The sequence below is a fragment of the Sebastes fasciatus genome, chromosome 9 (genome assembly GCF_043250625.1).
Source record: "Sebastes fasciatus isolate fSebFas1 chromosome 9, fSebFas1.pri, whole genome shotgun sequence".
NCBI classification, from domain to species: Eukaryota; Metazoa; Chordata; class Actinopteri; order Perciformes; family Sebastidae; genus Sebastes; species Sebastes fasciatus.
Genome location: NC_133803.1, coordinates 8762072 through 8789661, shown reverse-complemented (window position 1 = coordinate 8789661; position 27590 = coordinate 8762072). Strand labels below are relative to the sequence as shown.

General features: G+C 41.9%; 1 protein-coding gene and 1 long non-coding RNA gene across 2 annotated transcripts; one reads left to right on the top strand and one right to left on the bottom strand.

The window, feature by feature from the left end:
• Positions 1-273: 273 nt before the first annotated feature.
• crtac1b (cartilage acidic protein 1b) lies at positions 274-26599 on the bottom strand. The gene is made up of 15 exons (XM_074645826.1): positions 26485-26599; positions 23120-23310; positions 20640-20836; positions 20136-20272; positions 16379-16535; positions 14188-14322; positions 13934-14076; positions 9998-10134; positions 7929-8011; positions 7569-7669; positions 7294-7462; positions 6145-6290; positions 4210-4252; positions 3972-4115; positions 274-3711 (listed from the first exon to the last, which is right to left on the bottom strand). The coding sequence occupies exons 2-15, from the start codon at positions 23302-23304 to the stop codon at positions 3584-3586; spliced, it is 1905 nt and encodes a 634-aa protein (XP_074501927.1). The 5' UTR covers positions 23305-23310; positions 26485-26599; the 3' UTR covers positions 274-3583.
• On the top strand, positions 10021-14299 carry LOC141773781 (uncharacterized). The gene is made up of 4 exons (XR_012595185.1): positions 10021-10148; positions 12773-12917; positions 13961-14082; positions 14191-14299. It is a non-coding gene; the product is annotated as an uncharacterized LOC141773781 (long non-coding RNA).
• Positions 26600-27590: the final 991 nt, after the last annotated feature.

Below are 27590 nucleotides of genomic sequence, written 5' to 3'. Positions count from 1 at the left end.
TGTATATCTGATCCTCTGTCATTTTCTGTGAACGCTTTGTGGTGTGTGTACGTTGTGCAATTGCTGTTTGTGGGACATTTTGTGATTTGTGGTCTGAAGCACGCAAAAAAAAAAGCATTTGGATTATTTTTTCCACATGGAGCACACACACACACACACACACGCACACACACACACACACACACTGGTCCAAACTCCCCTGAAACACACACACTGAGCATTGTGTTCCAGGTTTTATTTTATTTTTCAATACAGGGACATCTCCACTTCATTTCAGCAGAAAGAAACACAGCTGGAGCCTCTGGGACGCAAACAATGCCTTGGCAGTGACCATACCAGACACACACACACACACACACACACACACACACACACACACACACACAGACGGAGCATCCATCCTGCAGGTCGTTAGACATCATTCAATGACACTGTTGAGGTACATTACACAATTTAAGAATCACAGAGTGAAATGCTTACCTTGCTCTTAGTGGTGTCAATTCTGTTATTGTAGTTACTGATAAACATGTATCATTTTTCTACCTTTCTGTAGTCATGTACTTCCACTCTATCCCCAAACTATGTACTTCCATGTCTAAAGTGGTTGAGCGAAGTAATCCATCCATGTGAATACTGTGTTTTCATTTATTTTCTTCAGCATGGCCTCATATTTTGAATAAACTCCATTTCCACTAGACACAGAAAAGCTTAAAATCTTGAATTGAGTCTTGTGTAGTGACCTGTGATTTCAGAGACCGACCCCCTGTATGTTTGAATGGCCAGAGTAGATACAGTAAATACTGTAAACGGTATGTTTGGTTGCATATTACATGTACATACAGTTAAGAGTTGTCCAATAGCTAACAATCTTCAGTGGCATCCTTTCTTGATTTACAAACTTCAGAATTAGCTGAAATGCCTCAACCTATTTCAACACATGTATAAGAAAATATACAAAGTGGATTCACACAACCATGTCTTTGACAAAAGATGACTACATTGTTATTTGGTTTTTGGAGACTAAGTAGGAGAATGTGAACAAAAGGGTTAAAAACACCGATATGTCCTTTTAAAGCGTGCAATTTTGATAAACATTTGTGGATCTTATTGTTCATGCAAACTGTGAGAGCTTACACATCAGTTCAAGTCTGACCCAAGAGTGTGATTCAAACTACAAAAAAGTTCCCGTTCTGTCCTTGCAATAACATCTTTACAGCAACGTCTTTGACATATTTGTTAGTGAACATTTCTGGGCAAACATTCAGATGTTTGACTTGAGTGGACGTGATCTCGCTGAACCCTTTTGGTCTCTCTCTCTCCTCCGCAGAGTCTTTGGCTTACACAGAGAGCATGACAACATCGTCGACGTGGATCCAACAGAGATCCGCGGTGAGTCATTTTAATTGCTTCAACACGTCCATCATTGTTTGTTTATTAGTTCTTCATGCTCCGGTGCCTCTTAGCTTTCATTAAAAATGTCTCAGAGAGAAATAAGTTCATTCTCTAAATCTCTCCTGACATGTTGGATATTTACAGGTGGCATCATGTGGTTTGGGTCCAGCTCATTAGCAGGCTCAGGGACTGATGTCAGTTTGGTGCTGTTTCTCTAATGGAATGTGTGAGGTTTTTTGGCCAAATATTTCCAAAATATATATTATAACACTTGCCTCAGCGAGTGAATAGGGAGAAATCCATGAATCACACACACAGTCTCTACTCTGGAGGACTGTACTTGCCAATACTTGATGAATCTATCCTCTGCTTTGACAGTGGTCGCGGTCTAGGATAAGATGGTTGTGTTGCGCAGTTTCTGCAGTGAGATTGCTGAATAACGTGGAAGCAAAAATCTGTCAGTTAACATGCTTTTAACATATTTTGGAGGACAATGTTTTCACTTTTGGGTCGTCTTTTCTGCCAAAATATTTATTAATTTCCTGAAAAGTTTCAAGAAACGTGGCAATGAGACAAAGATGACGTCTGTAGTGTTGAATAAAAAATGAACTGTTCCATGTGCATTTTACGGCTTCACCATGAAACAAACAGCAACACAAAAGAATCACCTCATACAGTGATGGGACAAGTGAGGTTTGTTTTAATTTAACTCAGAAAATCACAGGACCCCCAAATAGCCACACCTTCTTCCTTTTGTCTTTGTGTCTTTGCCTTGATATTTATTTAAATGGAAAAGGGTGTCAAGTTATCATTAAAATTAAATATTGTGAGTTAATGATCACAATTTAAAGGATAAATCAGGTAGTATTTTAGATTTTTCTTACCGTCTACAAATCTCTTAAAAAGACCAAATTCAACAATGAATTGACCTCACTAACCTAATCTGCAGCTGAATATATTTCCTAACAAAAACACAATTAACTCCTGTTTGAGCCACATTTGCTAAAATCTACAGTGCCCAGCTGTTTAAGGAAATAATTTATAAGAAATTAAGGAGACTGACAAACAAAAGACAACAAACGTATGCACATCACCAGCCTTATCCTTTAAAATATTATGTTATGGGGCAAATGATTTAAGAATTGTTAAATAAATTATTAAGGATTCAAGTATTCTTTCCAGCTACTGTGCTTAAACATGAAGAAACATTACCAGAACTACAATGAACTGGTGAGTTTTGTTTTAGTTTTTTTTTTCAAGAACATTATTTTATTTCAGAATAAATCATTGTCTATGAAAATCCTTTTGTCTTCATGTTCTTGTCACCTGCCCATCATTTTATTTGAATGGAGATTAATATTGGGGTATAGGGATTAATATTAGCAGTAAATATTGTAAACTGATTTACAGTTCTGCATTATGTGGCAAATGATTCAAAAATTGTTAAGTAAATTATGTTTCACTTTCGGGCTACTGTACTTAAAAAAAAAATTAATTTGTCCCTGCCTATTCTTGTGCTCACACACACAGACACGTGTGTTTATATTCTTCACTGTGCTGTTGTATTATTCGTACCGTCGGAGACAGATGGTCTGGCATATGTTCCTCTACCCGACTGCCTCTTTGGACGCAGTACAGTCAAACACACACTCACAAACACAGAACCTAAAGCGTGAAGACCTGGTGTTCCTCGGCATCCCAGAGAGCCCATACTAAGAATGAGAGTGGCATTGTAAGGATTAACATAGTGGTATTGTGGAGATACAGATGGGGTCTCAGCGTGTCTCTAATGAATGTGGTCTGTGGAGCCAGTAGATCTGTCTGATGTACTGTATGTGCAGCGGTTTATAAGCTGCAGCTCCACTTATTGACTTGGCCTCAGTTCAGGTCCCACTAAGATAAGTGCCAGGTGATGACGTGAGGGCTCGGCGGGTGTGACACAGTTAGTTCTGAACCCCGTAGCTCCCAGCGAGCATGCTCCCTGCGTGTTTCTTTATAGTCCAGAGGGGGCCGGGAGCCAAGAGGTGACACATAGCAGCGGTGAGGGGGGGGCGAGGCTGTAAATAACTGATGGAAAAAGATAGCAGAGATCCACATAGGAGAAGATTCAGTGAAAAGTTTCGCTCCAAGAGTTTCTGTACATCCCCATGTAGCAGTGGCGAGAGTCAGGAAGGGGAGAAGGCAGTGACGGCTACAGTCGTCCAGTCTGAAGATGGGTAGAGACGAGTGGTAGCACAGAGACGGGGAGCATCCAGAGAGACAGACCCGAACGCTTGCGTTCTCCAGAAGACCGCGTCCCCCCAAAGTAAGCCACCTGGGCTGCAGAGAAAGGGGCGAAACAGAGGGCAGGGAAAAGTTAGCCAACATCTGCGTCTTTATGGCTGAAAGAGAGCTCATTCCCATGAAGGGGGGGTTAGTCATGCAAGACAGCGGGGTGCAGAGAGGGGACACGGTCAGAGGAATGTTAGCACCTCTAAGGCTTTACTCAAAACTAGAGTAATTAAGGCAGCCCTCTGGCAGTGCTTCCTTTGTTCTCCTGGTCTTGGTAATCCAGCTAAATCTATGCCAGGACCACTCACCCACGCAGGCTGACCCATCATCGTTGGGCTCAAAGCCCTGGTTGCATCTCCTCTTGGCGCGGCACTTATAGCTGCCATAGGTGTTGGTGCAGACAGGGCGGTCAGAGGAGCACACGGTGGGGAACTGGGTACACTCATCTTTGTCTGAGCGAGGGAAGGGAAGACACGTTTTGTCTTGATTTCAAACAAGGACACAAGCATAGATAGAGTGATCAACAGATACGTATTTGCAGCTTACCTGTGCAACGGCCATTCTCATTCAGAGCAAAGCCATGACCGCACTGTAAGACACAGGCAGTCCAATTAGAAACAAGAATGTTTTTGAATGAAAACTCCTTTAAACCCACTATGTGTAGATTGTTTTTTAATGTGATTATACGGACTGGTGGCAAATACAGTAAAGGAAAAACCTGATAAAATGAGTGGAGAAGCATAACTAATGCAGATGCTACCATTAATTATGGTCCCATTTTTATTTAGTGCCACAGCTATTCCAGTCAGCCAGCATGCACAATACCAGGTTCCTTGTCCACCTAAATGGAACAGGGCCATAATTAATGTTATTAATTACACCTGCTTTTACCCTACAAAGACATGTCAAAACGGCTGCCTTGAAAAGGGTCTCTTGTGCCCTTAGAGAGAAGGGTAATTGCTGATCAACTCAAAGTCATTCTGAGCGATCACCTTTATCCTATAATGAAACATTTCTATCGTGATGGGAGTGCTCTCTTTCAGCATGACAATGCCCTCATCATCCACAGGACACGAGGGGTCACTGAATGGTCTGATGAGTATGGAAATTATGTGAATCATATACTATGACCTTCGCAGTCACCAGATCTCAACACAACTGAAAGCCTATAGACCAGTTCATAGTTGTAAATGTAAACATTCCAAATGAGTCCCAGTTTATTTCCTGTTGCAGTGTATTTGAATGGCATCAGCTAACAGGAAGTAAACATGGACCCAAGCTGTTGCCTAGCAATGCATTGGAGTGATGTGTTTAGACAGCACTCTGGACCACCATCATCAAAACCCCATATGAGAGAATATTATTTGGAAGAATGCAGTTCATCCCTCCGGTAGATTTACTGATAATCTAAGACAATGAATATAGAAGCTGTTCTGGAGGTGTGTAGAGGCCCAACACCTTACTAAGACACTTTATGTTGGTTTTTCCTTTAATTTGTCACCCAACCGTAGCATCTTTAATTTATTGTGATAGCATATTTGTAGAAAAAATAGACAATCCCAGTGAGAATGTGTGCATGGCCAGATTAACCTGGTAGGGGGAAAAAAATAGCTGCCATTAAAGGGGAACAATGCCCATTTTCAAAATTCATACATGTTATTCCTATAGTATAAGACAGTCGAAAAAATAAAATAAAATAAACAATGAACTGGGAGAGATGTTATAGATGACAATGAGAGCACCCCGGGGAGTGTTCTGAGTATATGGGTTCATTTTCTGTTTCATAACTGACAACACTACAACAGAATAAAGCTCATTTTGGGATAAAAAAGAAACATTCTGTGGATCCACAAAAGTCTCCCATTCATTGTCTATGGAGCAGCTCCACAATTTATCCCCTAAGACATAACACGTTTCAGTTTTAGCTCTCTCTTTTGGATTTGGGAGAGAGTTGTTCATGTTTACTAATATTTTTGGAATGTCTTAAACTATAGGACTATCATGTATGAATTTTGAAAATGGTTGTAGTTCCTCTTTAACCCCACGGTGTTCCCACTTTCTGTGCCATGTGTACAGTCTTTCTATGCTTTTGCTGTGTCGTAATTTCATTAAACACAAATTACTTGTCAAAATATGCATGGATAAGCACACAATTGCAATAATCAAGGTCTTGAACTAGACTCTGGGATTCTCTTCAACAAAAGATTAGGCAAAAAGCAGATGAAGCACTTTTCCTATCAGTTATTATTGTGCTTCAGTGATGCTCCTGTTCTCAAAGACATTTTCCATTCAATTGGCACAAACCAGGTCACACACAGTAAGCCCGGAGTTCATCTCAGTGCAATGCTTAAATGACGTGTTTGACATTACCGCTGGGAGCGCCAAAGAAGGACATTCTCCAATTCTGCACATAGAGTCTGAGCCAATTCTACAAAGCCTAACGATCTTTGAGATGATGAGGTTTAAGTTTTATACCTGTACCTCTATTTCCACTGTAGGAGTGATTTCTTCCTCATCTCTTGGATAGAGGATCTCCATCACGGTGTTGACGTCTGAAGGCTCCAGGGGTCGGACCGCTGAGCGACCGTCTGGCCAGTACACCTCCACGTTAGTAGCGACATCCTTACCTGGTAGAGACACAACACACACACAGAGGAACGTTCACGTGTCCTTTAGTGATTCTCAAGGGCTCATGAAACTTTCTCCTTCCTCTCTTTTTTCACCAACGCAGCGAGAGACTGAGCGGCACTCTCCTCTCCTCTCTCCATTAACTACTTTAATCAGGCATAGAGAAAGCCCTTCTCCAGAGGACCTCGGCAGCCCTTAATTAAAGTGGCATTTCTAATGTAAACAGATCTAGAGTTACCTTGCCAGACAGCGATCTACTCAGCAGGTGTGCTGCCTGAGAGCCAAAGAATATTTCACCTGTTCTGCACCCATGTGACACCCTCTCATTTAGTGGTGTGGAGTGTATGTATGTACCAGTAGTGATGCTTTTTGCAAGTGTGGTTGTGAGTTGATCTGTGTTTGGACAGTCCTGATACAGAACAGGGCCAGGAAGCAGCAGTGGCTGAGCTACCAGGCCTGGATGACCACCAGCTGACACTCCGGTTGGGTAACAAGGAGACAGAGAGCTGGTTCCTCACAAGCCAGGCCGGCTTCCAACTGCAGCCCCTGTTTGCCATCTCTTCTGTCCACCCAGCTCCCTCCCACAGACAATGTAGTCTCCCATGGGTGTCCAATCAGGCTGCAGGTATTAAAGCAATGCTTTCCACATGGAGCTTTCATTTTCCTTCTCGCTCTACTCTGTGTTCATGATGTCCATTCCTCTTTGTCTATCTATCCCTTACCCAGCTGTAGCAAAGAGCAGTGCTGAAATGGTTAGCCAATTAATCGATTAATCAATCAATAGAGACTTAATCAACAACAGGAAGTCTGTTATCAAGCAAAAATGGCAAAAAATATGCTGGTTTCAGAGACCCAAATAATTTGAGGATTTGCTGCTTTTCCCATATTTGTATTGTAAACTAAATATCATTGGGTTTAAGGTTGTGGGTTAAACAAAACATGCAATTTGAAGATGTCACTAAGAGGTTTCAGGTTCAGTCCCCACTTGAAATAAAATCTTACCAAGGCCAAAGTGGGCGACAGGCTCCATCTCACACAGGTACCCTGAGCCACCGTCGATGATCCGTGTGTGTGGGCCGCTCTTTTTAGTGTACAACACCACTTTAGCTCCTCTGGCGAAAGCACCGAACTTGGTCCGGGGAATCACTCGCAGCCAGGCGTTTGTGGTCCCCTAAAGACACAGACACAATGAGAAAAGGGAGAGTTTGGGTTAAGATTACACTACACAGAGCGTTAAAATGATTTTCATGCTTTTAAGACGTCTCACAAAGACTCACCTGGTTGACTTTGTAGACAGAGAGCGGCTGTGCTGCACTCTCACCGTGAGATATCAGCAGTTCCAGACGCCCATCACCATCAAAGTCTGTGGCTACAGCTCCTGTAATGATGCAACTAAACACTTTAGGAAACGGCCTGCATAACAGTTATGATCCTCATGCAGGGAAACATAATGTTTCAACAGTCATAGAACTAATTATGTGGAACAAGTCTTTTTTTTCTTTCTTTTTTTATAAAGCACATGCGGAAACCCCAGTGGAGCTCTGGTGCCATCTAAAGGCCAGATGTTGGAAGAGCAGATATGAGGCTTCTTCTTAAGATCATAGTTGTCAGACAGCTGTTTGTTCTGCCGCACTCACCGGTTCCTCGTCCTTCAGGCTCTGCTGCCTCCCCGACATTCAACTCTTCTATCTGGGGGTCTCCATGCTCTCTCCTGCTCACCCTATCAAATCAACATCACAGCAAGTAGCCCTCAAAACACTGTAAGACATGAACACTATAAATATAGAACCAGTGTTGGAAAGTAGCAGTTCATACTCAAGTTCTTTACAATTTTGAGGTTGGCCTACTATATTTATTTGGCAACTAGCTACTCTACAGATTAATAGGGTACATACCAAACATATCATTTTATATAAAAGGTAAACTACCAGTACATAAAGTAGGTGAAATAAGCTCACATCGACGAGCTACAACGTGAAAATGTTGCTTACATAATGTATAATGTAATATATAATAATATAACACCTAATTCACAATTTACTTTTGATATTGTACTTTAAATATATTTTGCTGACTATACTTTCATACTTTTAGAAATTTGAATCGAGACTTTTACTTGTAATGGAATATGTTTGTGGTATTGCCACTTTTACTTTAAGGCTCCGTACACACACCCAGGTGTTTTCAGTTAATCTGGCTGATTAGACCTCTGCTCAGGACTGTGTGGGAGTCTATAGACTGTAATTGATTGACATCTTCCCGAGTCTCCTCCTAGCTTTGTTGCACCTGTTAGGGCGGGACAAATTACACCTTTATCATTCTTATTGGTAGATCGAGATTTGGCCTCCTTCAACCTGAGCAGAGGTCTAATCAGCCAGAATAACTGAAAACAGCTGTGTGGGCGTTCAGAGGCTTTAAGTAAAGGATCTCAATACTTCTTCCACAACTGTATTAAAGACTCAAACGTCATCTACCATGACACACAAAATGGAAAATAAATAGATACAATTTAAAAGACCCTACTCTACATACTGTAAGTTCCTCTCATTAACCTCCTCTTTCCTATTTACAGTTATGCCTTTTATAACAATACTTGCAATTGATAGTGCCAGATTTTTCTTTCCTCTTCTCATCAGAAATACATTTATTTTGTGTCCCTTTTGTATTTAATACAACAGGGAACCACTTCTTAAATGATTATTAGTATTAGTTGATACATACATAATACAATATGCCTTCTAAAGTTCAATAATTATTGATTTTTATTTGTTTATTATTTACTTATTGATTTTTCTTTATCATGTTTGTGTTTGTTTTATCGGATTGTAATTTTCATCTTTCTATAAAGCACGTTGGTCCTCAGAATGACATTTATTGGTAGAAATTGTGCACATTACCTTTAGGGCCTTTACATTTAGCGACAAAGCATTTTTATATCCAAGTTTCCTCGAGATATAATTTCATTTTACAACGCACTAATGTGCTGATCCTGGCTGTTAAACCCTTCAGCTCAGCTAAATATTGATTAGTTGTATTGAACTAATTAGCTTGGGCACAATCGCTTGAGCTTTTCGGTGCCAGAGAGCAGAGTTAAATTAGCTGATTCATCTTCACGCTAGACAAAAGCAGCAGAGCCACAGGCTGTGGAGCAGTGACCCCTGTCGGACATCGTCGTGTCCAGAAAGACAAATTCTCCTCCAGTGACCTGGCCTGCGGGAATATTCAGATCCAGGAAATCTCTGGGGCTTACACTGATTATTGATATGCAGTATGAATTGACCCACCAGCTCCTGGCAACATTCATCATGACTTCTGCATCCTGTTCAGAAAAATATGCCAGATCAGATTTTTATTCAGGCGGGATGGGTTTATTCTACTATTAAGTCCTAACAATTGATATCTCCTATATTGCATTTTGAGTTCATTAATATTATCTAGAGAGGAAGTCAAACCGTGAGCCAAAAAGAGACCTAAAACTGTCTTAATGAAAGATTCATTCATGTGTGGAGGAGGAGGCGGGATGCCAGATTAGATAAGTATCCTTGGCTGGGAATTTTAAATTCTCCTCAGCTTCCAAGACCAGTTTTAGAATATTAAATCAAGACACACGAGTAGTCCATTAAGCTCATGTTCAAAGTGCTATTAAAACTTACTGTCACACTTGGATGACATGTGTGTGTTTCTTGTGTTATTTCAGCGTCAGTACCTAAAGAGCCTATTGGCGGAGGGACCCCTGTAGGCGATGTTATTGAAGAAGACCTCCATCTCGTTGTCATTGTCAAAGTCAGCAACCATGACGGTGCGAACCGGGGACGGCATAGAAAACTTCTGGGATGCGATGTCCTGAAAAATACATTGTACATCAGTGAAACACACACACACACATACATGAAGCCAAACAGAAATGCTTGAAATGCCTTTTTATAACCAAATTGTGATCACAGACTTGACCTGTTCTGCAGGTGTATTAATTACAAAATATTTCTCTATCGCAACGCTCATCATCACATATTTTAGGAACATTTATTGACTTTGTTGAATACTCGATTCTGATTGGTCAATCACGGCATTCTGCGGTCTGTTATTTCTTTATAGCGGACCGTTGCTATGTATAACAGACCATTGCTATGGGTGCAGTTCTAATGTCGGATTCTGGAGGACCATTTTTGTGTCAAATTATTGATTTCTTAAGTAAGTAGCTGTGGAATAATGCGTGTCTTTGTTGTAAAATAAACTCCTTCAGTGCGATGCAAAACGAAGAAGTGCGGGGTCGGGGTTTATTTCACAATAATGACTGGCTCGTTCTACATTATCCCTTACTTATGTCACACCTAAACTGCTTGTTTTTTCTCATATAATTCAGATTTTTTTTCTACCTTTTTGAATGAATGCTGTTGTAATTGAATTATTTATTATTGTCGCTTTGGGGTTAGAGCAAGGTTTAGGGTTATTTAGTAATAATACAACATCATCAGAAACATACAGACACTTTTTGTTTCTCTATATGCTGATGACAGCATATTGTAAAGGTCTAGAAAATGTGATTCTAACATTTGTCTTTACTGTCGATACAAGAAGTCTTTTGTTGGTCTGATCTGTCAGGGGTTAAGTGTCTTGCTCAAGGGTACTACATTTTTGCAGAAAATCTACAGAAAAAATGTTTGATTGCCAAGTGTAAGAACACCGAGACTGTCATGCATCAGAGGCAATGGTGTAACCCAAAAATAAGATACATTTTTAGGTAACTAATTGTTTAGTTATTTTAGTTGTCTTAGCTTTTATAAAACAAGTTACCATTACTAAACAAAATGAATTTGCACACCTACAGTTTTTTTTATTCTGGCTACGCTAGTGATCAGAGGACTTTCACTAGAACCTGTTGTTATTACAGCTATCATCCTATATGCGTTCAGCCCAACATGTGGACGGGGGATGCTCGCTGAGTCAGAGACTGCTCCATAACCTGAAGGTCACAAGTTCAATCTCCATAACATGCCCATCAATAATCAGTGTCTAGTCCTTGAGTTAGACGCTGATCTGTCATCTGCTCACTCACTAAGAGCGTCATCCAAAGCCTAAAGATGAGAACAAAGGCCCTTTTTTTTACATCCTCTGGCATCAGAAAGACTGCAGCTCTCCTGCCCCCCAAAAAAAGTCTCCTCAGCAGAGGAGTTTTTGCACAAGAAAGTAACGGATATCTCCCCGCTTCAGTGACACGGTGATAAGTCGGGGAAGAGTTATAGAGCAGCCCTTCACTCCCTCCAGTATTTACTCCCTGTTTTAATTATAAGGCTCATAAAGCCGGGGGTGGGGAGGGCTCCCGGTGACCTTCTGCTTCTCAGGTGAAGGAGAGGGGATGGCCAACTGAGGGCCACAAGGGAGGGAGGGACAGTTCTACATTTACTATATTACAAGGTGGATGAACGGATGTGCCATAAGGAAAGAGAAAGGGACTCTCACCAAAACAAACATGGAGCACAGAAACGTGACATTTACATTATAAGAGGGGAGAAAAAAAATAAGTTTCTGCCAACAATGATTTTTTTTTTATGTTAAATGAATATTATAAATAATATTATAAATGTGTGTATTTTTACTTATAAAGTAAATGATGGATTATTCTTGCTCTGATTTGGTACACAATAACTGAAAAATGGAACCTTTTCCATCTCTTTAAATACATATAATATATGTGTGTGTGTGTGTGTGTGTGTGTTAGACCTACTGCAATGGAAACCTCGGCAATGGATTTTAATTAAAGCACAAACAGGCCTAATCTGCACTTTCTACTACCCAGGCAAGCTGCTGTTTCAGCCCAATTTAATTAGCGGCTTACTGGAGTGATACAACAGCTTCATTATACATGCCAAAGGTCAACACGGCTTGTAGGGGTGTCAGCTTGTGTGGGGGGGAAGGGGTCTTAAATGTGTTGTGGGCTTGTGATTTAACAATCTCGGTTTAAAAAAAAACATCTGCTAGCTAATTCAATTTGTCTTCTGTGTGTGTATTAGAGTGTATTGTGTGCGTGTATGTGTGTTTTTTAGTGCATTGTGTGTGTGTGTGTGTGTGTGTGTGTGTGTGTGTGTGTCACGCTGATGGAATTGTCTGTGGGCTAAGCATCACACATTAACCCCTTATTTGACCCCTATAAAGATGTCTCGTGTGACGTTTATCTCTTTGGTAAAAGATGCAGTCGCAGCTGCTGACAGATAGATCACTGAGCACCAAACCTCCGCAGATTTACACGCAGCAGAGCCCGTCTCTGTCTCTGCCTGCCGCTATTAACCGCACTACACAAAACACATGCACACTGCTGGCTGTCTCACAGGAGTTGTCTATAGTCTTTAAATCCCACTCAATCCCAGAGGGGGCCAGCGCTGACTCGTGCTAATTCATTAGCCGTCCGTTAGCATTGATAACTCTCGTGATTCACAGAGTTAATAGGTGAGACTTGCTTGTCTTTGTGCTGCTTGTTCATTAGACATCGATTCTGGAGAGAGAAGAAGAGAGAACCACGACCTCACTCCTAAACGCTTCTAAATCATTTGCAGTGCCCGATATCCTGATGGGGGAATCACTCGACACAAAGACTGTGGATTATAAATGAGTGCTGGCTACTCCATGAGGTTTGAGACAACATATGCATTTTGTCAGTTAATAAAGGCCTCAGTATGCCTCAAACAAAGTGCTTGTCAGATTATTTAATAGCGCCCGAAACCTTTTTCGTGGCGTCTGAATCTGGGGGGGGGGCTGCATCTGATGATTTTTGTAACTTTCCAAAACCAACAATCGGACAACGACGCCCGCTCTACGCAGCAATCGGGCGGGTGTGCGACGGTTTGAAAGTTCATAGAGTTTGAACTTTCCTCTGAAGCTCCCTTTTCATGCCTCCGCGCCAGCGACAGCCGTGGACAGAGGCATTATGTTTTCAGTTTGTCCGTCCATCCGTCCATTCAGTCCATTCTTGTGAACGCGATATCTCCTATTCCTGGAGGGAATTTCTTCAAATCTTGACTCAAGGATGAACTGATTAGACTTTGGTGCTCAAAGGTCAAGGTCACTGTGACCTTATGTTCGTCCCTTTCTCTTGATATCTCAGGAATGCCTAGAGCGAATTTCTTCAAATTTGGCACAAACGTCCACTTGGACTCAAGGATGAGCTGATTTGATTTTGGAGGTCAAAGGTCAAGGTGACTGACATCACAAAACACTTTTCTGGCCATAACTCAAGAATTCATACGACAATTTCACACGAATGTCTAACAGGATAAAATGATGAAGTGATGACATTTTTGACAGACGGACGTAAACTGCAACTTGATTGGTTGGCGGAGGCGTACAACTGCGAGGCGGTAATTCTAGTATCACTCTTCATACAACTACTTCCATCACTTTTTTGTGTGTTCAACCGAAAATATGTGCCCATATCTTCGTTCATTTTGTCTTGCGTCTCTCTATGATGACAGCCCTCTCATCTTACCTTCAAGTGTGAACATTTAGAACACCTATAAACACTTGGGACGCATCAAATCATCGTGTTTGTTTGAAGCATACTGAGACCTCTGACAAAGCGATTTTGTGTAACTATTGGCGTTTGTGTGCATTAAGTGTTGTTATTCACCCAGAAAGACATTGGACCAACCTTGAACTTCTGTTTGCGGTTATTCAGCTGCATGTACAGGCGATGAGGTCCATTCCAGTTCCCGTACACGATGTCTGTCTTGCCGTCACGGTTGAAGTCTGCCAGAGCAACCCCTCTGCCATGCTGCATGGGGTCTTCCACACCTGCAGGTAAAGCATATGGTGATACACTCTATCATAAATTAAAGCCTACCTTGTGTATTGTTTTTGCAGGATGTAACTGACTGAAGACTATGATCTGTTTGTTCCTCTTACCAGCCTGCTGCGCCACATCAGTAAAAGTTCCATCTCCGTTGTTCTTGAACAGGAAGTTGGGTCCGTACTCGTTGTCGCAAAACACATCGGACAGGGTTTGACTGACAATGGGCCCCACCACGACACCTCGCCCTCCTACACAAACGCAAACAGAGAGACGAAGCTCAATGGTAAGAGAGAATTAGTCAGGTAGAAAGGGGAGAACAGACTGTTAGAGAAAGATAAAATGAAGCAGCATAGGTGAAACAACAATGAGAAAAGAGGGAGCGAGATCAGCGCCATAACGAAAGTGAACGGCGAGAGATCATTACTGTCTTTCCAGGCCATTTCCTCTAAGCAGGGCAGGTCTTTCTGCTGACACAGACACTGACTCTGATGGGCTACACACACACAAACACACAGATAAACACATCTAGGCACAAACAAATACAAAGACGCGACACGCTGAGAATCTTTTGCCTTAACCAAAGGCTAACAGTAATTTTCTCATGAAAAGATCTTTGTGAATGTTCAATACACTCTCAATATCACCCCAGGATTTTCCAATGACATTCTATAAAGTGAAGTGTCTCCCTAAAGTGTCTCATCTGAGACCAGCAGAGTCTAATTATGGAGTTGAAAGGGCTTTGATTGCCCTTCCAGTATGCAGAGTCAGTGCTGTGAGTCAGGACTCGCTCCTGATTTACTGGCCCGCTCCATCAGTCCAGACAAATATCACTCGCCCCCTATGGCCATAAAGCACTAATGTCTCTCCGGAGATATGTAACCATTAGATATACAACTTCACCGCCTGTCCCTCTGTTCTGATTAACGGCAGTTTGATGACAAAGCCGTCCGCCGTTCATCATTCACAGCAATTCTGGGCCGGCTCACCCTGCCCCTCTGGTGGCTTAGATGACACCCTGCATATAAAAAAGATCCACAGATGATGAAGATTGATTCTGTTATGCTCAAATGCAAAGTCGTCTCCCATTTCCAAAATTTACTTGGACATCAGCGTCAAGGACTTTTCAGTGGTTACAATAAAGTATCAAAGAGGCAACGCTATTATCAAAGACACAAATCACGGTGAAATCATTCATTTTGGCATTTATTGTTCTCCTCTTCTAAACCAAAACAGGTATCCATCACAGGGTTAAGTGAAGTGTTGATCCAAGCCAGGGAAGTGAGCGGAGGTGCGGTGATGGATTTCAGTGCTGCTTGTGAAGTAAAAAATCTCTCTCAAGGTCATCCATTCAGTTTAAATGGCAGTTCAGATCTTTATTTTCCCACAAGAGGCAGAGCTTTTGCCGCAAGGCAGCTTAAAAAAACAACAAAAACACATTTGAGACAAAAGCATATATGAATAAAATACAGTGCTAAGCTTTGGTGGGATGTGAGAGGGATGTTCAGGAGCCTTAAAGAGAGGATGATGTGAAATTGCTGAGATGGATTTGGCTTTTTGGGTGATTTGTCGACTAAAAATGTCCGACAGGGAAGGCCGTTTCTCACCAGTGATTTTACTGGCCACTTAAATTCCCTTACAAACCAATCAGGTCAGGAGTGATTCTTTGACCAAATCTCTAAAATAACACCAGCAACTTCCTGTCAACGTTAAAAACATTTAACTTCTTCAGAAAATACAGTCTCTGCTCCCTTTCTGGCATTTATAGTAACACTTTGATCAGACTGACTGAGCTGATTGCACATATAATACACTGTGCTGTAGTGACGTCCACGTGCTTGTATTCACACCTTCAGAAGTCTGGGTTAACCACAGCAGGCTGTGATAGATGCCATCTCTGGGCCGCCGAGCCGGTCTGATGTATGTGTGTGTCGCCCTTCGCCTTCGCTTCCCTGTGACTTTGACTGGAGTAAACAGCTGACAGGGCCAAAAGAGCCCACTAACACTTCTCTCTCTCTCTCTTTCTCTTTCTTCTCTCACACTTACACTCATCATGTTCTCTTTCATCTCTTGCTTTTTCCTTTTTTTTCTCACCTGGCACCGCTCCAGGTCTACCCTACTCGCCTCCCTCCCTGCACCCCCTATACTGAAGTCCTATATTTCAGACTCCATGGGTACAGCAGGCACATGCTCTTCTACAGATGTCTGTGTAAATCAGACTGAAGGTCCAGTAGTGCTGGATGACGGTCTACGTCTCACACACATACACACACATACACACACACACTGTAATTTCTTCATACCTACCAGTGAACTTATTGACTCCTGCCTGCTCTGCCACGTTGGAGAGGGCAATGACGCCCTGTGAAAGATCACTCGCTGCCTCATCCATTTCAATGAGAGCATGAGGACCCACGTTGCCGCTAGCATAGTTGGCTATGTAGATGGCATAACGGCCTGTACCCTGGGGGAAAAAACAAATATGGTGTACATTTATTACATAAATATTTAATATACTTAGCATAATGACAAACAAACGGCATGGGTAGCTAAATGTGAGTTGTTAAATAATTTGATGACTCAGCAAAATCCTTAAAGCTGGGGTAGGCAGTTTATTTTTGGACAAATTATTGAGCAAATATTCCATAATAACCTTTCAACATATTTATATTTCAAGTGGTACCCGAGGGTAGACAATTTTCTGGAAAAGGCAAAACAAAATGCCAGAATTTGAGAATTTTGAGAGCTTTCCCCTCTCTGTCCAAAGCCCCTCCAACCAGACGAGCAGAGGCACATGCATGCGCTTTGCACAGGTTACTGTATGAAGTAACCTGTACAAGCAGCAATTATAGCATTAATTCTATGAGAACTACCGTCCTGTTTTCTTTGCAAACTTGTGGGCCTATAAAGCCCTTTGAGATGACATACTCGAAGCTCAAAGCGAGCTACGTTATCGGCGAAGCATTTCAGACAGAGAGAAACAATGTTGCTAATAGTTTAGCCTTCTGCTAACCGTAACACAGAACGCTACACTATTAGAGAGACGCAGAGGAAATGTTGCTAGCCGCAGCCGTGAGCAGAAGGCTAAACTAATAGCAACATTTTCTCTCCATCTCTGAAACACTTCGCCGATATTGTCAGACTCCTTTTGATGAGTCCGTCTTCCTTTTTTGGGTTGCATCCCAGTGTGGGCAGCTGTTGCAAATGCTGGAATAGTAGCTTTTCCTGCAGGATATTCCGCCGTTGAATCAGGCTTTCACCATATGAAGGGACGTGCATGTGCATCTGCATTTGTAGAACAGCCAATAGGAACGCCCTCTCTCTGAAATGACCTGTGATTGGCCGAAGTCTCCTGTCACAGGCTAAGTTTTTTAAAGCCTGAAAACAGAGCCATGAGGAGGTGCAGAAGTCTTGTTTTTCTCTCAGAAGTGTTCTGAGAGAAAACTAGATTACGATGTGCTGAAAGTTTATTATGGAATTTTTGCCCAATGACGCCAAAAATAAACTGCCTACCTGCCTACTGCTTTAAATGGTCACATCGCCCAATAAGCAAAAAACATATTTTTTACTTCCCTTTCGTGGTATCTAGACACATGCACAAGTTTTTGATGTATCAGTCTCTTAGATTTCTGCTGCCACCCCAGTACAATGGAGGTCAATGGCTTTTATACAGCCACGACAGCGATGCTGGTATTGTTTTCACCTTGTGAGTAGTAGTGTGTGTAGTTGAGATCAAGGCCGAGTTCAAAGATGGTGGTGGTGCGAGCAAGGGTGCCGGGAGTAAGGGGGTAGGAAGTAGGGAAGGTGCCACTGCCCCCCCCCCAACCCCCCCCCCCCCCACCCCCCTCCCCACCACCACCACCACCACCACTTTACGCCCCTTATGCATCGCAGCTGGTGTGATCTCGTCTCAAGATGATCACTAGTAATTTATATTTTTCTTATTGTTTACAAAGACCAAACTCAATAATGTGTTAGTTTGTTTCTCAATGCTTTCCAACTTCCCTACCTCATCTGTGGTTCTCAAGCCTGTTGGTTCTTGAATACGTAAATCTGGGCATAAATATATTCTTTCATTTAAACCTGCAGATTCACTTGATAATTCTCTGTATGATTTCTTCACTACAAGCGACCTCTTTCAAATTTGTCACATTGTTTTCACATCGTCATTTAATACATTGTTGAAAAAAATCTCAATTATTGCTGCTTTGAGTAAAAATCCAAATCTAAAGTTGTGCACTGTAGATTTTAGCAAACTAAAACAGGATTGAATAGATTATTTGTAATGCCTGATTTATCCTTGAACCATCTTTTTTTATTCTTCGGCTATCTTCGTGAATATTATGCACACCTTCCCCCAATCAAACCTTTTCTTTCCACTTTATCTCCCTTTACCCTGTTTCCTACCCTTTACACCCTCTCTCTCAGCCTCTCTCCCTACTCCCTCCTCTGCCTCCCTTTGGAGATTAATTTCACACTCCATTATCAGTCAGAGTCCCTGCAGACACAAACTCACAGACGGAACCACACTAATAGACTACACACTGGATTCCAATGAGCTTTCCCACCAGGCCTAACATATTTCAATCAATACAAACACATGCACATATGCAAACGCACACACAAACACGCCATTCCACCATTCGCGTTAACTTTACTGCATTTTTACAAGACGAAGAAAAGCAAATGAGTCTGGTTGATGTAAATGTCATGAAGCGTCACATTATGGCCTGCCGCGGTGGGAGGGGTGGGTTGCATTTACACACACACACACACACACACTTGACAAAATGAACTACAAGGAAAGACCTGAAGGCCACTGGCAGTTACTTAACAAACTTAAAAGTCAACGATTTTGCAATAAGTCTTCACCCAAGGCTAATTTCTGTCAATGGAATTGGCATTGTGAATAGTGTGACATGCATGCCTGCAAAGTGCATGCAGGCGCAGGGATACGAGACTGCCTGGCCTTTACATCAGACTTTACAGCGATCACTGAGAAGCCTGAATAAGCTACCACCTCTAATGTAGCATTTTCATCTTTTTGCTTTCAAAGGTGCTTTTTATCGAAAGTATTTCAATTATTCTGGCTTTAAAATCCACTTATTTTCAGAGGCTCCATCCTGCCAGCCAGTGCAAAGTGAACCGATCCATCAGTTCAAAGTGAGACCCCTCAATATGTCACCTTCATCAGTTTGTATAAGACTAACGATGGGACGTCACTTTCAAGGAGACTTGGAGGGATGAAACAGTTGGATGACTAATTATCCCTCTTTTTTCTGAATGATAACACTTTATTTACGAGTAAACAAGACCGGACACGTTAGCTACCGAGCCGACTTTACAACAGACTTTGGCCTATGTAACCTTCTGCCAAATCTGTTTTAATAAAACTTGTTCAGCAATAGGAAAATGTATTCGTCCTCTCCGCCAGTCTGCATGGAAGAACACACACCAGGGCTTTGGCTTCCTCTAAAAGCATTATGCCATTAAAAGCAGATATCTTTCCAATCGGTTTGGCAGCTGCACAACCTATCAGTGCTCAGTGAGATGGGACTGTGGTTAGAAAAAAATCTATTGTAATCCCTACTGTCCTCTTCCCACTATTACTTTCTTTATCCCGTCCCCTGATTGGAAGTGAGAACTGTATGAGTGTGTGCGAGATAAGAGACAAAGAGAGAGTGTGTCAGTCAGAGAGAGAAAAAAAGGGAGTAAAGGAGGTGGAAAGAGGGAAGAAAACAATGGGAAAGAGACTGAGAGAAAATGCTACGGGCACAAAGCAGTAGTGTGCAGTCATCACTCCTCCCCGCGTACGATGTTCTATAAAACAAACGAGCCCTGGCTTCTGTAATTACACTGGTGCGATGGACAGAGGAGAGAAAATGGCACACCATTCCCCCAAATGAACTGTCATAGCACATGCTGAGAAGGGCGGCGTAGGCAGGGCATGAGTTATCACTGGTAAACAAACAGAAGCACCCATGCATGTACGCAGAAGACACACTAGGGAGTTTGTGTGTGTGTGCGGCGTGGATCTGCATATACGTGTGTGTGCGTGTAGTACCTTTCTGTCCACACAGGCCACTGAGCGCCCAGCCATACGGTTGGCCACATCTCTGTGTTCGTTAATGTCGTCGTTCAGCAGATCTTCAAAGCGTCCGTTACGAAACTTAAACAGCTTGTCAGAATACGTTGCCCGACCTTGATGCGGAGAGAGTTCAGCAGAGGCAAAGATTGTGCGGAGAGTAAAGAGGCGTTATGCAACACAAGAACCGTGGGTGATTGGAAACACAAGAGGTTGTTGTAGCTGAAAAGTGACCTCTATCATTTTTATAAAATGATACAGGTGAGGTGTTGTAGTTTTGGCAGTGTTCTGCTCTGTAGCTCTCAGATTGATTAATAGCAGCACAAAGCTTATCTGTTATCTGATGAAGACTCAGATGAGATAAGCTTAATATCTGCATACCCATTCTCCTGCTTTGTCTCTGTACAAGAAAAGAGGCACAACCCCTGTGCGAATGCATTTGTCAACGTATTTTTGTTAAAGTGTAAAAAGCATGTACTGTACCGGAGAAGGCGTTATTGGTGTTGAGGACATAAATCTCCTCCCGACCGTCCCCGTCGATGTCACACGCTGTTACTCCGATGGCGTTGCCTTGGCGGTCTCTCAGGGCGTAGAACGGGGAGCTACGGTTGTCAACGGCGATGTTGACGAGCCTTTTCTGCTGCTTGTCGTACTTCAGCACCAGGTTTGGGCCGTTGTAGCTGTCAACAGGCACCAAGGGCACAGCTGTTACATCTTCATTACACAAAGTTGTTTAACGCCTAGTACACAACAAGACTACAAGTTTGAAAATGAAGTTGGAGTTACAAAAGAGTGAGCTTACAGACCTCTGTAGCCCGCTGCTACATTAGCCGCTATTGGCATAACCGTCCCTGTGAATCTACGAAAAAACTGTCAGCAGTCCTGTTGCACCACAATGTAAATCAGTGGAGTTGCATTATGGGTAATGTATTGTTTTGACAAAGAAGAACGCATGGGATAAAAAAGATGATACCTGTGGTTTCTTCCGCATCAATTTTAATGTTTTATTCCTTCTTTTTTTTTAAATAGTTATATTAGGCTATAGGAGTGCAATGCCAAATCAGTGAAGTACTCTGAAGTAGTTCTCTATAACTTAAATATTTAGGACTAAATATGAAACAATCTAAATAAAAAAGTATAATTTATTAAGAGTATATGCTAAACTCTTACATCCGGACTGAGTGGATGTGGTTTGATCAGATTTGGGTGATTAAAATAGACAAAACTTTAGAACATTTAGCAGAACATTTTGTGTTCATGGAGGACAGCATCATTTACAATGAGAAGTTGGCAAGGAAAATAAGTATTCAGGGTCTTTAAAACCACCATTCTGCATGTTTTACAATCAATATAGATTTGTTTAATTGGCATCGGTATAACCTGGATTTGACAGCAAAGTCAAGATTTTCTTCAAGATACCAGTTCAATCAATCATCCTTCTATTGCACCAGGAGACAGCTCGCAGTCAAAATCAAATTTGGCCTATATAATTAGTTTCCAAAAACCTCTTAAATGTCATACACATCTGGATATACATTACAAAAGCTTTTGAAACTCTGCCCTATAGTACAACAAGATCTCATCCCTAATTGTCATATTTTGCCGCTCGGTCAGAAGCCTTCTGCTTAGTATCTTGACCCAGAAGGTTCACGCATGGTTAACGTTGTGAAACGGTTGCGGTTAATGTTGTCACACATTGGTCAAAGTTGTGAAGCGGTCATGGTTGGGTTTAGGCTTGGTTGTTAGAAAAAAGATTGTGGTTTGGGTTGCAATAAGTACGTCTGTTACGTAACTTACGCTACGGACGAAACGTCACGTGGCTCAGTGACATAGCGTGACGTGACATAACAGCGTCAGTAAAAATAACTAAACCTTTGGTTCAACACGGGACATGAATGTCGGTACCCTGGATGTAAGTCTTGTGTTTGTTTGACCCATCCACCATCACCACTCCCTCCCACCCTTAGCAGACGTTCTTGCTCTGCGTCTAATAATGACACAGATGGGTTTACATTAGGGTTAGTTGAAAGCCCAGTGCGTATCATACAGATGCTAATGGTTGCCTTGTGCGTTGGTATCAGACACACAGGTCTACTGCCCAGGCGCCAGTACATCTATTGGACGCCCTGGGAGTGAGACCAGGCTGCCTAGGAGATATGTTTGACATAATCTATTAATAACAATAAGAGTGACACAGGAAAGAGGCCACAAGCAGGACAAAGATTTGATCTATCAACACTTTAAACGCTCTTCTCTGTTCTGACCGTTAACAGTCTGACTATGAGTGAATAGTCAAACGAAAGTGGGACCACAGTGACTTCACGTGACTTGTCCCGCCTTCATCTGTTGTATGATAAATAATGTAATAGGAATGCACTTTTACTATGCTATACTTAAACACTGATGGTCAGCGTACTACAAACGAAAAGCCTCTATCCTGAGATCCTTCTAATCCCCAATGAAATGACATCCTCTCAGAGGTTTAGTGATGCCCTCCTGTCCAGGATACCTGCTGAATCGGGTGTCTGGCTAAATGACATTTATTAAGCAGGGTCATTTTGGTTCATCTATATTCTGTTAAGCATTGGAAAATTCATTGCTGCTTCACTGGATAGAGGCAGGCTTGCCAAACTGTTCCCATCAATGGCGCTCTATCCAATCACATCAATTTTCATCAGCTGAGTGAGCCTCGGGGCACCCTACCATCTCTCGTCTTTTAGTCTTTTTGCCTTTGTCTTCAACCTTTAGCTTTGGAAAATGACAGTGCACTTTTATTTCAGCCTGAATTAGAGTTAGATATCACTCAACAGTTAATTATACAATAATGGAAAAATAACTGTGCTTGTAACATTGGGAGAAGAGCAAGGGGATATAAGGGATTTAGGATTCACGAAGCCTGAATGAAACTAACTTTGAGTAACAAAAGGCATGTTTTACACAACCTGCCTCCCCCCTTTTCTCACCCAGCTACAAACATCTCCAGGTCTCCGTCCCCGTCCACATCGGTGACTGCCACGCCGTAGTTGAGCTGGGTGGGGTTGTTGTCATAGTCGGGAGGAAGGACGGTCTTGGTTATAGCTGTGAACATGGGCTCTGATCGCTGAGCCGAGGAGATGGCAGGCAGGAACAAAACCAGCCACAACAACATCCTCACCTAAGGGGGAAAACACACAGTTTGCAACAGCTGAATTTAAGGAGGGCAACTGTCATTTTTTTCTGCTTCAAAAACCTCTGCCACTTTTACTCAAATGCATTTTCCAAAGAGCAAAAGTGCAGTAATAATACGTCTGAACTAAAAAGTAGAACAATATTCTTTTCATCTGTAGAAAAACACACTGTTCACTTGTAAGCACATCACAATTCCCATACAACAAATCCACACACAACACTCTGGCAGTTGAGGCCAATGAGAATCAAATAAAAACTGTAAGTCAAACACTTGCAAACTGCAACACATGCCCTTGTTGCTAATTCCCCAAATCCATCGCGAGGCAAACATCAGATGGGATCGTTGGCAGAGCTTCCTCCTACACTCCGACATAAAGATGAAGATATACCACCGCAATCAGGAGCGTTCTGCAGGGTTAGATCTGAACAACCCATCACAGGCAGACGGGCTGAGGAATCACGGGACAGGAAATCCATACGCGGAGCTCGGCATTAGCCAGAGGCCAAGTGAACACGGAGGAAACCAATATGAACCGACATAACAGACCTGAGGCGCTGTTTCCTCAGAGACAGTGACCAACTCTAAATTGGGAAAGCCTTTTTTTGGGGATAAAAGGACTGTGTGATGTGTAAGTGTCCTTTTAGTGGTCGGTAGCTAAAACGTGAACGTGGAGGAATTGATCCAATCGACTTGTGAAGTGCAGGCAGGTAGAGGTGGGCTTTCTGACGCTCAAACTGAGAAGAGAGAGGGAAGAGAAACGTGACTGACTGGGAGAAAGGAAAGAGAGGTCACCTCATTAAGGCTAAAATTAAACGCTCATCACCAACAGCTCTGCAAAAACTTTACACACACAACACACACACACTGAATGGCATTTACAAGCTGACAACTTGATTTGCTCTGCCCGTGGATTTACGAGCGCGGCCCTCGTCATAGTGCTCATTCCATCTGTAATGCCATTGAGCCGTTCCCATCTCTGCTTGCAGATTCTCCCTTTCTTCTCCGAGTGTCCAGGTGATATATGGCTCTTTAACATCTCCCTCAACAATTCAATTTAAGATAAAAACCCTGCATTGCCGTTTGAGTTATACTCTTAAAAGCACGTCGGCAGGGAGAGGAAGCACCTCCGCTGACACCTGCAGAAATATGGCCAGGGCTAATGCTAGCCCTGCTGGCAGGCAACGCAGCGATAACACTGGCTGGAGAGCTGGCATAGCGATGTAGACTGTGGCTGTTAGCAACAAGGGTTAATTAACAACACTGGGAGCTCAGGATGAGGCAGTTTCTCCCCATTAGAGCAGGATGTAATGACAAATGGGCCGAGCGGTTTCAGACTACAGAAGGCAGCTTTACAGACTTGCTCATATACTCCATGTTAGATAGGGGGTAAGAGAGCTATAAATTAAAAAGACAACGACAGGGAAACTTGAAAAGTGTTGTGGAAAAAGGTCTTTTGAAGTAATTCTTTATGTGAAGATGCACCTGGAGAAAACAATTACTTTTAGATAATACGGTCACAGGTGGGCAGCTGAACTTTAATGTCTATATAAATGAGGATAAAATATTAGACAGGGCTTTATTCCCATGCAGCATATTTCAGTTCAACAGAGAAAAAGTCAAATATTCCCAATAATTCAGCCATACTAAGTAATAACTGGATAGTAGAGGGATGCAGACAAAGGACAGATAGAAACCAGTTGGGACCGGCCTGATAAAATGGTGGGGTACTACATTATCCATTCAAGGACATATAGTCGCTTTGCCCCGCGTTCACTGCAGTAAAAAAAAACACACTAGAGTCGCCCAAGTAAAGTCGCAATGTGACTTTTTCAACAATTGATGCACTCATTTGGGGTTTTAGGATGTAACATCTGCAGGGTCAACAGCACTATAAGAATAGGAAGCGTCAAATAAAGTAATTTGTAGTAAAACAGCCATGAAATAGCCCTGGAAAAAAAAAAACTTGTCGTTTGAAGCAGAGGAATGTTTTTCGATTTGGTTATTTATGTTGGCATTAAGAGGCCATTACCACAGCGTGCAACATCAGCATGTGCTTTCTGGTGCGTTCAAGCCCGGCTCTGATCCTGATAACACTGCGACAAAGAGCCCAGCAACATCTTCAGTTTCAAACACAGGCGTCCAGAGGCTCTTCTCTGTGAAGGACACCCTCACTGCAGAACACACACACACACACACACACACACACAGACACACACACACACACACACACACAAAGTGCTGTACCAGTCCCAGTGAACTACACTTAACAAATCACTCTGAGCAATCAACAATTGCCATTAATGTTAAGCTCCAGTTCATCCATCATTTACCACAGTGGATAGCTGACAATAAAACACCTCATCCTAGCAAAGACACACACACACAGCAACAACTCACTATAACACCTCAAATGCTTCACAACAAAAACAATGATCTTAACGCTTAAAACATTTTAAACATTATGTTTTTGATATAGAACATTTTGATAGTTGTATGAGGGTTTTTTTTATAGAAAGTTACACTCTTGGATTTATCACCAAAATGATGCATGTTACTGAATAACTTTTGAATTTATGATAATATATGATATTATTATTATTATTATTTACTATTACTATTCATTATAACTATAGATAGATATATAGATAATAATAATATCTATATATCTATCTATAGATATTGTTCTGTATTTTTCAAACATGAAATAGATCAAATGCACAACTCTAAATGAATATAAGTACAAAAGCAACTAATTCAAAATAAGAAACTGTGAGGAAAAAAAATGTGCAACAATGACAAAAATGGTTTAAAAACAGGGACAATTGCTGCAATAAATAGACAATTTACAAGGGAATCCCTGTAAAGGAACCCACTGTGTGTGTGAAGCACTACTTAATCCCTGTCAGTTACTGCAGGTGATGATAAAACAGTGCAGAGCTATCTGGCTGGGAAAACTGATTATCAAGCGTCTTAATCTGTTAAATCATGATTTGCTCTGAGCAGAAAGTTGCAGTGAAATCCGGACGGAGATGAACTTTCTATCATCTTTCTCTGCAGCATCATCAGCATCAGATCCCAGCGGAGCTCTACAGTCATCCTGAAGCCGGAGACAGGCAGCAGCTTCAGCAGCAGCAAGCAAACTCACACTCAGGTACTCACACACAGATGCAGAGACGCTCCGAAACTCCGACAAATCCTCCGTGTTTGACAGCCAGTTAATTGTGCGGTGGATGCCGCGGTTATCTCAAGGGTTTTCCCCACTTATTCCCTTTACACAACTTCCAAAAGATTTGCTTTATGAAATCACTTGTGCGATATTTGAGCCAATCACCGGACAGCTCTCGGAATATTTAAACGCTCAGCCAATAGGAGCGCTGGGAAGCTGCGGGTGGGCGTGTCCTCCAGGTGCTCATTATGATAAAGGCAGTAGGGCGCAGCTGGGATGGGGATGAACACCCAGACATCCTGCTTTCTCTTTATTATTATTATTAAAGTATTGTAATGTACATGTGGAATGACTACTGTAGTTTGATTTAATAATTTGTTTAATTTACCATATGTCTTATTTACTTAAATGATGCCCACAAGTTGTCACAAAAAAGTTGGGAAAAAAATAATTAAGGAATAATTAATAATTAATGCTTGAATAAAAACTGACCAATGGACATCAGAGGTGTGAGAAATAATGTATTTTTGGGCTTCTCACTATAACGTCAGGTCAAAAGTCATAAAATCTTGATGCATATGCAGTCCTGTGGTGTAAACCTGATTTTAGGGGTCCATACTGTACTTTATGCTAGTATATCTGTTGCCCCACCCTATAAACACTGTAGTCTGTAAACAAAGTATAGGGCTGTCACTCGATTAAAATATTTAATCATGATTAATCTAAATTTTTATCTGTTCAAAATGTACCTTAAAGGGAGATTTGTCAAGTATTTAATACAACATGGGAGTGGGCAAATATGCTGCTTTATGCAAATGTATGTATATATTTATTACTGGAAATCAATTATCAACACAAAACAATGACAAATATTGTCCAGAAACCCTCACAGGTACTGCATTTAGCATAAAAAATATGCTCAAATCATAACATGGCAAACTGCAGCCCAACAGGCAACAACAGCTGTCAGTGTGTCAGTGTGCTGACTTGACTATGACTTGCCCCAAACTGCATGTGATTATCATAAAGTGGGCATGTCTGTAAAGGGGAGACTCGTGGGTACCCATAGAACCCATTTTCATTCACCTATCTTGAGGTC